The sequence below is a fragment of the Haliotis asinina genome, chromosome 13, assembly GCF_037392515.1.
Source record: "Haliotis asinina isolate JCU_RB_2024 chromosome 13, JCU_Hal_asi_v2, whole genome shotgun sequence".
Classification (NCBI taxonomy): domain Eukaryota; kingdom Metazoa; phylum Mollusca; class Gastropoda; order Lepetellida; family Haliotidae; genus Haliotis; species Haliotis asinina.
Window position 1 is genome coordinate 5,012,409 of NC_090292.1, and position 13,648 is coordinate 5,026,056.

The following is a 13,648-nucleotide window of genomic DNA, read 5'->3' on the forward strand; positions in this document are numbered from 1 at the left end:
TTTTGCCGTTCGCTCGAAATCACCCGTGATTAGTTAGAATTAGTCCCCAGCAGCCCAAACTCGTCTTCATCAGTGAAGATCCGGGTTAAACTTGGACTTCAGCAGTCCATGCTGATCTACATCAGCGAAGATCCGGGTTAAACTTGGACTTGAAAAGTCCATGCTGGTCTACATCCGTGATGATCCGGGTTGAAATTGGACTTGAGCAGTTCATGCTGGTCTACACCCGTGAAGATCCGGGTTAGAATTGGTCTTCAGCAGCCCGTGTTTGTCGAAAAAGCGACTAACGTTGGTTAGGTACATGTCCGTGCAACCCAACTACGTAGGGCGATGCGCATGATGTTGTCACCGGAGTTTCTGGTCCAGACTAGTTATTTAGAAACCTCTACCAAATAGTTGGAATACTTCTGAGGGCGGCTTTACACAGCAAACAAATCAACCGACAACTGGACAATGCATATTAAACATCTTTCCTACCAACACCAAAGCTTTTGCTCGCAAGCCCCAACCTAATATGGACTCATTTTACAAACTTTAATCGACCAATAAAAGGATCTTCGACTTCAGCCAGGAATCAGGTTTCTCTTCCTTTATGGGTGTTCTATTTCAAACAGAGTTCAGTATCGTTAGTGAGAGACGAAGCGGCGTTTTGAACTCACCGTCTCGTCCGTTTATCCCACTATTGAGAGGACGAGTGAGAGGGTTTATGATGCGTCGCACTCAGCCACTACTCCAGCTATATGTCGGCGGCCTGGACCAGACATGCCAGTAATCAGCGACATGAGTAGTCTGTCTTACAGTCCCTGAACCACATTACTTTGCCTAATCCCAAGTGTTCTCTGCAGTGTTAAAAATTGAATGATGTAAATCTAGATTTCCTCAGGTTCTGAAAATGGGTTTGTCTGTTACTATCAAAATTGTATATATTCACAGGCTAAGCCTTAGTCTACGACATGAGCATCTGTCTACGCAACTGAAGAGAGACAAGCGATGGTTTTGCTGCTCCCGTTGTAACCTCCAGCGGCTGCAGCATTGTGACCTTTATCGCGGACCCTGGTCCCACTGTCACGTTCCTAATCTGGTAAGTGACCTTCTGGAGGGTCGTTCTGACGCTACTCGCAATGGTTTGTTAGCGGGACATCAGGGCCGATTTTGTAGAGGTTGCCTCAAGCTCTGTCGCGCAAACGAATGGATGCTATCATGAGCACTGATCTACCCTGTGGAGTTACTGTGACCTGAAGTCACATGACCAACGATTGACCCTCGTTCCCATAGTCTTGAAAGGTTTGCTTCAGAAAGCTTAAGGGAGGCAATACCCACGCTTGCGGCGGTTGGGATTAATGTGGTATTCCTATAGAAGGGATACACTGAATACATTCCACTGTCGAATGATTTACTACCTTGATAAATACAACGATTAAATTTGGTCATTTTCTTCCCTTTCACTTTACATCTGAAGGAGTATGTTTGCTGTTACATACAGGTTGCACACAGTATTAATTGACGTGACAAACCACATGTTCAAGGACAGGGGTTTCTAACATGGTCAAAATACTAAGATGTCAGATACAATGTCCACGTCTCCTTCAGTGTTCAAGGTCCCTTTTCTTAAATCATACGCCAGCGTGGTCAGTGAGTGAGTGAGTTGGGTTTTACGCCGCTCTTAGCAATAATCCAACAATATCACGCACGGCGGGGGGCACCAGATATGGGCTTCACTGATTGTGTCCATTTGGGAAATCGAAACCGGGCGTTTGGCCTGGCGAGAAAACGCTTACCCCTCTGCCCCTCCTAGTATAATAAGGCGGTCTGTGAGTGTAACAAACGAACTGATCTATGACCAACTAACGATGGATAACAAACTGATGGATGACGAACTTATGGTTAACGCATTGATGATGACCAACGCATGGTTAACGCATTGATGATGGACAACGAACCAATGGAACTGATGAGTGACCAACTACTGATTTTAACGAACTGATGGATCACTAACTGATGACTAACGACCTGATAGGTGACGAACTGATGAGTGACCAATTACTGATTTTAACGATCTGATGAGTGACCAACTACGGATTATAACGAACGGATGGATCACTACCTGATGACTAACGAACTGATGGGTGACGAACTGATGAGTGACCAATTACTGATTTTAACGATCTGATGAGTGACCAACTACGGATTATAACGAACGGATGGATCACTACCTGATGACTAACGAACTGATGGGTGACGAACTGATGAGTGACCAACTACTGATTATAACGAAATAATGGATCACTAACTGATGACTAACGAACTGATAAGTGACGAAGCTTTCTATGGTCGGGAAATTAGTGGGGTCTTTGAGTCTGTTATAACCATATTTATAGCTAGGGAAGACAATCCAGTGATTAATGTCATGAGCATATATTTGCGCATTATAAATATGCGCCCATTATATCAGCGAGGTTGACAACCGTCTGTCGCCTGTTACAGCATTGTTGGTGTTTCGACCTCGACATAATACTACTACTTGTCAAGAAAATAGTTTCAAAAATAAAATTCAAGCACTTATCCTACAATACATAATCACATACACAAACTCTCAACGTTTCCAAGGAACAGACTTGTTTTCGCCACATACAAAGATTACACAATCCCGAGCCTTCTCTGAGCAAACTATCGCCAGAGGTCTCTTAATGAACGGCTGTTCGTATCCACTCTGTAAGTCTGTAGCAGCAATACGACAGCGTTCTTTGTTGGTCATAATATCGATCACCGAATCGTTTGGTTCACACACCTGTATTGACAGCAAACCTACCGTTCTGGTCGTACACCTGGAAAAGGAAGTTGAGTTTCTCCGTTGAGGTTGCTTGCGTGAGTTTCCTGACTGATGCAAGTAGTTCGGATACCTCGATAGTGTCGCTCTTGTTTGTGTCGAACAGTTTGAAATACCTCTCTCCAAAAAACGACTGCAAAGAGAAAAAATGCAGCTTAGAAATATAGAAATAGGTAACCTGTCAATTTTAAAGTATTCATGTACACTATCGAGACAGCATTTAAATCATGACATCAGTCCGTTTGTGGACTACAAATGGTTTCGACCGATATACCTGTAAGTGCTTCGTGTGCGTGTGCATGTGCGCGCGCGCGTGTGTATGTGCGTGTGTGCGTGTGTGCGCGCGTGTGTGTGTGTGTTGGTCTGAACTACTAGTGTTATTCACCTGTCGCACACGACGAATGATCAGAAACACAGCTCCACGTCAAGTCACTATCAATCTGTGACACAAACTCTTAAGATATTATACGCTATCAGCTGGAAGCAGGTGATTCTCGATCAAGGTCTACCTTTATTTGGAACTAAATGTAAACTGCACTAACATTTCTGATGAAACGCGATTTAGTTTGATATCCATGCAACTTGCTCACTTCGTGGTGTGGTTGAAATATGCCGCCCACACTGTCACTCACCCTCACTCGCTCAGCCTCTCACTCACTCACTAAATCTCCCACGCACCGACCCATCCAGTCACTTGCTCACTCGCTCAACCACTCACTCACGCCTGTGTACTGTGTGAGCTATGTGAAGGTAGGAAAAGCCGCTTACGTCTTTGACTCTGAGGATTTTCTTGAATGTCTTGTAGTCGATCTCCGAGTCCAGCCCCACCGTCTCCGACACCTGGGTCTCCAGCAGCCGCAGCATGTGAGCATCTTCATCCCTGGCAAACATCACCACAGTTTCATAACTTATACCAACACGTGTAAATTTAAACGCCACATTACCACAAGCCGATGTGTTGATTATGCGGGCCATAATCATTGCGCGTCTTGGCACAGGCTGTTTTATTGGGATAGACGACATTTTCAAGCGTTTGTTTGTTAAGCCAAATAACCGATTCCCCAGAAAAGTACAATGTCATCGTGACCTTGCTGAAATGTGACACGTAGCACGCACTCATTTGCATAGGTGAGTGAGTGAGTGAGTAAGGTTCAACTCCGGTTTCAACATTGTTCGATTTGTATCTCCCAATGCTGGGTGAAATCCCAAAAGCAGTTCTAGGATGTTTACCACTTCGTTAAATCTATAACATGTCAACAACGGATGTATTTTAAGTGACGGCTCAGATCTGATAACACTGACAAAGCTATTGTAAATGTTTTCTATAACTGGTGTATCTAAATGTTGGCTTGGTGCCCTTTCTCTCGAAAACAAAATCAATCTGGAACAAGTTTGTAATCATCTGTTAAAAAACGGTCGGAATGAATTTTAACCTCCTTTATTATGTGTTTTGGAACCATGTTTTGATGTCCGTGAACAATATTTCATCCGACCCTTCTCTTGATTTACATTCTTGTTTTAAACTTTTATCATGTAGACGTAGATTTCTCGTCCCTAACGTTCGCACCAACAGGTCCCAATCATCTTTTATACCCGATAGCATTAAACTTTTGAATGAATGTTAGGTCTAGCCATAATTTAAATGCATTTGTCTACTAGTCTCTTACAGTGTACATCATATTTATTTGTGCATCTATGACTTGTTTAATTTGTTTTAAGCACACTGTAGGCCTCACTGTTGTAAAAAAAGAACTCCTTTAGCGGCAACAAACGGTTTTTATAATTAAACACGGGTTTGGTAGGGAAAAACCATGACATGTACTTGCTCGAACTTGGATCCTGTCTCTGGGATGTGGCTTGTCCATGGCAGTGAACGCTGCCGGCGAACTGCGTCATCTCAACTGATTTACCCCTGGCATCAGTTAACAACCAGGCCCCTGGGTGAATGTGATAATGGGTCTATTGTATGTATAGTGTACGTAGTCTGCTTGTCAGAGGGCATACAGTTGAAACGTCCATGTGACTGCAATTATAAACTCGCAACTCCACAGAACTATCTCGCTTGTATAGGAAATAAACTTTCTTGGATATAGTTACGTAAAATGACAACCAAATGAATTTTACCATAATGCAATGGAATCTGCCCAATCCGGACACAGTGTAATCCGGTTGTCTCCATAATCAGGACTGATATCTGAGTACCGGGTAAACTGTTCTTTATGTATCATAAAAGCGTATAAGCCAAGCTCTGTTGATTACGAATGACAGGCTTAAATAACAGTCAGACAATCAGCTTGCTATGAGAACAATGCTTTGTAATCTGGGCGCAGTTGACTAAAATAACAGCCCCGATAATCAACTTGCTATGAGAACAATGCAACAGGAAAAATGACAACACAAGGTAAAACTGAGCCAATGTAAACTTTACAGTCCAAACACTGTGCTCTGCAGAAAAGGTGTTGTATGTCCACAGCACCAAATTCGGTAGCGAATGCGAAAAAGTGAAAATGCGAGCCATGTACATTTTCATTTGACATCAAATGTGTCCTGGTGATCGCTTGGTTGTACTCTCTCCTTAAACAGGGCGATAAAGACCAACATATGATGTATACACACAGTGATGAATATTTAGTTTCTGACGTCACGATATCCTCTACGCCTTTTTGTAGGGAGGTGGGGTAGTCTGTGGTTAAAGCGTTCGCTCGTCACACCGAAAACCCGGGTTCGATACCCCACGTGCTCATAATCTGTGAAGTCCATTTATGGTGCTCCCCGCGTTGATATTGGTGGGATATTGTTAACAGCGGCGTAAAACCAAACTCACTCACTCACTTTGTATTGAAGTTAGTCAGCTCAGCTTTACGGTGTGTTACGATGGAAAGTAGTCACGATCCAGATCTGCCCTTTAACAGGTGCGCAAATCATAACCTACAAGTACATTTCAATTGGAAAGAACTCTAATGGCTTTATGACTATAATCGATGTGAATTTACAGCCCCATCTTTGAAGTGAACCTTTCTTTTACATATTGACAAATATCTCAATATCCTTGACGCGTGAAATGCATTGCAGGTGCTAATGTGGTACAGGTATCTCTCTCGTCATCACCACGACATCCTTGTAACGTCATGCTGCGAGAACGTTAACATTCGGGGTAGTACGATAAAGAGCCTGGGGCAAGATTTCAAAGACTTCCGGTTACATAGTGAGTGAGTTTAGTTTTACCCCACACTCAGCAATATTCCAGCTATATGACAGTGGCCTGTAATAATGGGGGCAGAAAATTCAATGATCAACAGCATGAACATCGATCTGAGCATTGGGAGCCGATGATATATGTCAATCAAGCCAGTGAAGCCTGACCACCCGATCCCGTTAGTCGCCTCTAACGACAAGCAAGGGTTACTAAGGATCAAAGATCTAACCCCGATATTCACGGGTCCGGTTGAACAAATTGTTGTAGATAGAGATGTAGACACACTAATCACTGTTGTTGACAAGGCTTCTGGCAGTTTCTATAGATGCCCTTGCCTGTGGACTGGTGGTATCTGATGGCCAATCTGCACAGCGGTCATGAAGGGTTGTGCATGACTGGGTTTTACTGTAAGTAGGTGTACCTCCTGAAGGCAATCACGATCGCCGTTGTTCCCAGAAAATCTGGAGTGACACTGTGTTAATATTTGTGTTTTATCTCTCTAGGTATCGGTTCAGAGAAAACGTTTGCATGAAAGGGAAAATCCTTTTTATCAATACTAATCAGCGCTTTTGTGACCAGAGAATGTTGAGAATCAGAAACGAAATAGTTGAATGTAGGAATTAACCGTTAAGAATGTGTGCTAATACCAAATACGTAGCAGTATTGGGGGACGCCAGTTTGATACTCAGCCTGTGTAGGACCGGTGTAGAAGTGGTTTTAAACCAAACACTGTCGTGTCGGGCTTCAGGCCAGCTGACATAGTTCACACATTTGATTTGAACATTATTCTATTTTTCGAAAGGCATGTAATATAATTAAAGATTAATAAACTACAAAAGCAGAAGGGTCAGCAAGCATTCTGTGTCAGCCTATGTAAATGCCTCTCCTAAACATAATCTTACAAAGCAGAGTTTATATATACATTTATGGACTTAAGAATTCAGTGAAATCAAATTAAGTGCAGCATATGGTACCACACTTTATGGAAAACGGTTGGTGCCATTTAAGAAATTATAGACCGATTTTATTATCAATTCGTTGTCATGCCGAGACAAAGATTCATTCTCGCTTAGAATAGTATGTAAACCTATTTTGAAAGAAGTATTTGTTATTTTGAAAGAAGTATTTGTTCAGTCTAAATCTATCCTACAGCGGTCACTGAAGGAAGTAATGGAAAGGATCCTCTAGAGTGTTTTCACAGGAGCTGGTTCGGCTGTCTGACACACGTCTATCAAAACAAGGGAGAGTTACGATCGCTGCATCCCAGGCTCAAAATATTTCAGAGCAGAATTTCACTTCCCTGTGACCACACGATATATAACGTTTAAATGTGTAGGATAATGTCAAGATATACATTTCACCGTATCCCAGGTACGCATGTCGATGGCTATGATATTTATCACTGGACTGTCTGGCCTATGCTTCATTATATACAAATACATACAGATAACTGTTATATAGCTGGTAAATGGGTAACACAAGCTGTTTCAATACCATAAGTAGGGAGTGATGATTGACAGAATTAGCATCATACTGAAAACTTCAACGCCAAATAATTAACTTTCCCGATTTTGACAGAAGCTGTTTCAGTTGGCCATAGAAGGTTAAACAGAGATGGCGGTAATAGGAATTGATCAATGGCAATCAGAATTGATACCTGGTGTTATCAGAAAGCTCAGCAGGTGTTCTGCTCTAGACACAACAACTAAGATGATCTGCAACTGTCGTTACCAAGCCGTTTTCTGACCCTAAGATCGAGGGCTCAATACAAACAATGCTAACTGTTGATATTTGCTATTTCAAAGTCTACTAGTGGTTTAAGGACCTCAATCGCATCATCAATCAGGGATATGTTTGACATGGGTGAACTAAATGACAAACAAACGTTGTCCAAAGTAGAGCGAGTATAAACAAACATAGAGACAGCGGGACGGTTATGTAGCCTTGTAGGTAAGGAGTTCGCTTGTAACACAGAATACCTGGCCTCGGTTCCCACACGTTTACAGTGTGTGACGCCTGTTTCTGGTGTCCCCTGTTAAAGCGTTTGCTCGTCACGTCGAAAACCCGGGTTCGAATCCCCAGGTGGGCATATTGTGTGAAGCCCATTTATGGTCCCCCCGCCGTGATATTGCTAGAATATTGCTAAAAGCGGCTTAAAACTAAGCTCACTCACTCACTCAATTCAGACGGAGGACAGATGTGTGTTGATTATTCAATGCAATAAATAACCTACACACACAGTGATATGCTGCTACATACATTATTTTGTATTTCAACTGCTTAAAGATAAAGACAACAGGTTGTACTTTGCTTTTCAATTGTTCTAAGATTGAGACAACAGATTGTAATTTGCATTTCAGTTCTTTTAAACTTAAGACAACAGATTTATATTTTGCATTTCAGCTGTTCTAAGATTAAGATATCAGGTTATATTTTTTATTTCAAATGCCGAATTTTCGGCATCGGAAACACAAACCTGATTGACTACTTCAGTCGATAGGCGATAGTGCAGAAACAGGTTGGGCAAGCTTGTCAATATGAAATACATTAACCCGTAAACCAAAGCAGTTGAAGTGCCCCATTAAGATATCAAACACAGAACACACATATATAGAGGCCGACGATCAGTTCACTTTGAACCGACATTGAATTCCGCCCAGTGGAAGAATTACTTCATTCACACATTTACGACTGGTCAGTGGCAAAGTCACCATTGTGCTGGAACAGCGGGGTTCACACAAAAGGTTGTTAGAAGTCAAAAACAAGTCTAGACAGCCAGAGGCCATGTGATTGGGAGAGTCCAGGTGTAAATAGCATACATGGATGAAGCGATAATCTCCACCTCGTTGAATTGAGGAGTCCTAATTTTTGTCCGTATCCTGATATACGAGTCTTGAATTTATACATTACCGCTGTCGCCATTAAACAAGATGGATCATGCAGACATGCGGAGAGTCTCATTGATACCGGTCGTGATTCACAGCGGGAAACAAAACAAAAACATCTTTAGCAAGAGCGAATTTACGTCTGTGTTTTGAAGAGAAATATCAAGTAATCGGAAATCAAACCGATTGTATTTTTGCCCCGTACCTGTCACATAAATGTGGCAGGTGCCGGATGGTCGAATAGAAGTGAGATGTAAATTTTGAATCAATTGCATGGTAATGCCACTACATCTGACATTGAACTGACATCGATGACAATGAAGGAATAGAATCGTTCTCCTTTGTCTTTTACCTGAATTAGGAGCAACAATATACAACGACATGTCTTGTCCCCTATAAGACGATTCAAGACTTAGCGACCCATGGGCGGATCCAGGAACTTTGAAGGGAAGGGTGGGGAGGGGGAGGGGGGAGGGTTTATTTCAAGGGGTTCGAGTCCCCGAACGCCCCTTGGATCCGCCCATGTGACCAAATGTATATGATTGTCCATTCATTCATTCATTCATTCATTCATTCATTCATTCATTCATTCATTCATTCAAACGTCAACGCAATAGATCGATCAATCTGTCAATAGACAATCTGTCAATTAAACCACAGGTAATCCAGACGGTGTAATCTCCCTCTCTGGCAAAATGTCGACTATAGCCTAACATGCCGAGGACTTTGCTGCTGAGAAGTTTTATTGTAGTACCACAGCAGGTTCAGAATTGACCATCCCAGCTAAATGTGTGCAGTCAGGCACATTCAGTGTCATCAACACTATTATCCTTGTTGTAAACAAGGTATTTTGACCGATGCTGTGAACCACCACAAACATATCTATGGAGGTCTCCATGTTCTTGTCATGTTGACATTGACTTTTGGCTGCCAGAACGCAGGACGGAGGGAATTGTGTAGTGGGCGTATAACTGATGGGTGAGTGAGTGAGTGAATCACTGGGTGTGTGGATCGGTGAGTGAGGTAGTGAGTGAACACATGTGGTATGCAAACCCCGTCTAAAGAAAAGAATGCCGTGAAATCTAAAGAGTAGGAAGGACTTCACAGGAAGTAATCCATTTTCAATACCTATGTGATGACTATCAGCTGACTCTTGTAAACTGTATTCCAATGTAGGTTTAACGTAGGTAATATTGTTTTAACACATAATGACTCGAGAGCATTTGATATTTCCCCAATAAAATGCCTAATATCAAACGTTGTCATATCAATTGATAGATAAAATGTGAGCAGGTATTTTGAGCAACGCTCAATCTTCGTAGTGATAATGTGGCAAGATTGACTTTCATACTTGTATGTCAGCAATATATCTTTCTTTATATAACTTGTTCATATAACACATTATTACCCCGGATAACCCAAGTTGCCTGTGTGAAGGCTAAAACTCAATGACATATCCACCGACTACCCACTGCTGACTCTTCATGAACAAACTTAGGTGAGACAACACTCGTCACGTGATGTTTTGTCCAACATTGAATTTCATCACTGTAAGAGTACAGTAAGTGAGTTTAGTTTTACGCCGCACTAGACAATATTCCAACTGTACGGCGGCGGCTCTAAATAATCGAGTCGGGACCAGACAATCTAGTCATCAACAGCATGAACATCGGTCTGTGCAAATGGGAACAGATGACATGTGTCAACCAAGTCAGCGAGTCTGACCACCCGATACCGTTAGTCATCTCTTACGACACGGGTGGGTTGCTCGGGTATTCACGCGTGTGTAGTTGTAGAATTTGTTATCGAATGTGGTGAGATGTTTTGTTTACATTGAGGTTCATATTGTATCAGTTCACTATCGTCGCAGTCCAGTCAAAACATCGTATCTGACTTTTACAAAAGACTGTTTCATGGTTTATGCATTAACATAACACAATGAGCTTTCACACATAACTTTTCATCAGTATTTGCAGTGAATCCAAACCCGTATTTCCAAAGGGTTAGTCCCGGGTGAAAATAAGACGTTTTGCACCAAGTCTTTTATTAAGAACGATATATCTGAACTAGGTAATTTCACTTAAACGTATTCAAATAACAATGAAACAGATAGAGGTAATGATTTAGTGTCAACGAGTCAGAATCATTATTGCACTATCAAATAAAACATTTTAACAGGAAAAAAGATCATTTTATGATATATTCTATGGCTGTAAAAATTACTTAATAGCCCATATTTTCGTGACTGCTTGATATAATGTGTCTCACTTGGTGAGATGTTTTGTTATATAATGCGTTTCAGGCCTCTGAGAGAGAGGTTCTGCAAATTACAGGAAGTCCCAAACCACACAGATCGTTGTGACACCACATATAACCTTTGTAGACTGCAGGTGGTTATCTAGCGACAACAAGGCAAGGCATCGTTCCAGAAAGCGTCCTTAGCAACAATGATCGTTTAAACCAGCTCACATCTAGCCTCTGAATGCATAGAGTTTTGATAGAAACGAACAATTTCTTGTAAATGCCCGAGTGCCATGGAGATTCTGTAAGTTTCGATTTATTTCATTCGGGGTTTTTGCATTGCAGTACTTGCTCGGCGAAAGGGTAAATGAAGCCATTCAGGAACGGCGAGACATACTGGCTATGTTTATGTCGGGAAGTTAAATAGACTGACGCTTAGTCGATGAATACATAATTTGATGCATCCGTTTAATTTGAAAAGGAGACCAATCACATGGGAGGTCCTCAACATGAGTAAAACTAACCTGCTTCATGTAAGGTGTAGCACTGCAGGGAGGACTGGGAAGTAGGGAAAACATGTGCTTCCGGAACTGCAATACAGACTAGGTTATGCGGAAGTGCAGGAATTATCACAACTAACATCGCTTTCAGAACCTGGTAAGAGATCACTGTCCCTATCAACTTTCTCGAAAACCCTTAGAAGCCAGTGAATGTTGTTATTAATGTTTGTTTATATAAAACAGAAGGCAGGCAGATTATATGGGATGCTATAACCCACGTGTCGTGATTATTTAACCAGGTTGTTGACTGTACACCGTGGTGTTCTCCGTGACGCGTTTCTCAAAATACAACTGCATACTGGCGGGGATTATATTCTAAAGTTACGGGACTGGGAGATTGGTTACGAGGGCACCGTAACACCCATCTTTGACGTCAGAGGTGCGAGACAGCCAGTCACTGTGAAAACTGTCAGTATGTGTGTGAAAATACTTGCATATCCGACCAAGTACGCATGCACTCATCTGGCATTCCGCCAAATAACTCGATCAGCCATCGTGTGGACAGCTTAAAGAGCTCTTGGGTATTATACCCACTCTCTTAAGTAAAAACACGCCCTCGTTTATCCGGACTTACATTATTCACGCTGTCTAGAACCTCTCTCAAGAACCTCATAAATGTCGAAATGGGTGAGTAGGTACAGTGTAGGCCAGGTCATGGTACTGCTGTTATACCAACTTATAACTCCTTCATCAGAGGTAAAGATCGCCCGATACCGGATTGCACCGTTTCAAGTTCTCTTCAAAATGTTTATATGGTGTCGTACCGGGAAGGAAAATTTATTTTTCAGAAGTCCCGGGAAGGCTAAAATGTAAATTTCGTTTTTCCGGGAGAGCTAATTGGGGGGGGAGGGGGAGGGGGTACCGCCAAAGCTAAAGAAACAGTACCGGGTACCATACACCATGACGACGACAGTGGAGAGATTTCTTTTCAAAACTTTATTATAATCTTCTTCGTTTGTTTTGAACTTTATATAAGTGGCTTCTTCGCTTGGTTTGACAAATATTGGAGGAAGCTTCATGAGTAAAGAGATCAATTTTCAAAACATTGCCACAATCTTCTTTGCATTTTAAATGTATTTAATGAGAAATATAAAAGAGAAGAAAACATTGGAGGAAGATTAATCCATGCCATTACATTTAAGTTGCAAACCGAAGCCGAGCTGTCATGCACATATTCGTGATGACCGATGCACAAGTTAGAATTCACTTCTCTGAGTCAATTAGAGGAAGAAAGTCGAGGAGGAAGTTGAAACAGATGCAACTGTTTCAACAGAAAAGGCAACTGGTGCGAGACTCCCCAGGAAAAGGCGTTACATGAACATTGATTCCCGACTCCAAACACTGATGGATAATATAATACAACATCATCGGGGACATCGTCTACACAGGCCACGTGTCCGTGTCTGTGTTCATTCAGCCATAACATTGCATTGGAAGTATCGCGAAAGCTACGCTCATTGAACCAAGAAGCATCACAATTTTATCCTTCCCGGTCCTGAACCGTTTGTATCTACACTTTTTACAATACATGGTAGCGTTATCAGTATTTTGTCAGCTTGGATATTCTGCACACCGACTGGCGTTCATTCAATTTCTAATTCCGTTATACATTATCTATCCCCCTTCGCCGAGAGATCCGGCGTTATATCAATAAATGTATTCATGATTCATTGCATCTGAGACGTATATAACGCTCTGAATTCTGGAGATTTCTGAAACGTTATGATCATGTAATGTGATCCTTAACACATGCTTCTGAACACTCCGTGTGAGTGAGTGAGTTGCGATTTACGCCGCACTCAGCAATAATCCTGTTATATGGCGAAGATCTGTAAATATTCGAAACGGGATCAGACAATCCAGTGATCAACAGCATGAGCATTGATCTGCGCAATTGGGAACCGATGATGTGTGTCAGCCACGTCAGCGAGCTTGACCA

At 41.9% G+C, this 13,648-nt stretch overlaps 1 protein-coding gene across 2 annotated transcripts in view; it reads right to left on the reverse strand.

The window, feature by feature from the left end:
• The window catches only part of LOC137259879 (NADPH oxidase 5-like), a 32,636-nt gene that overhangs the window by 15,624 nt on the left and 3,364 nt on the right, over positions 1-13,648 (reverse strand). For both annotated transcript variants that reach the window (XM_067797513.1, XM_067797512.1), the window contains 2 exons: positions 3,596-3,707; positions 2,810-2,960 (listed from right to left, as the gene is read on the reverse strand). In XM_067797513.1, coding sequence (XP_067653614.1) covers positions 2,810-2,960; positions 3,596-3,707 — 263 coding nt within the window. The remainder of the gene's footprint in view (positions 1-2,809; positions 2,961-3,595; positions 3,708-13,648) is intronic.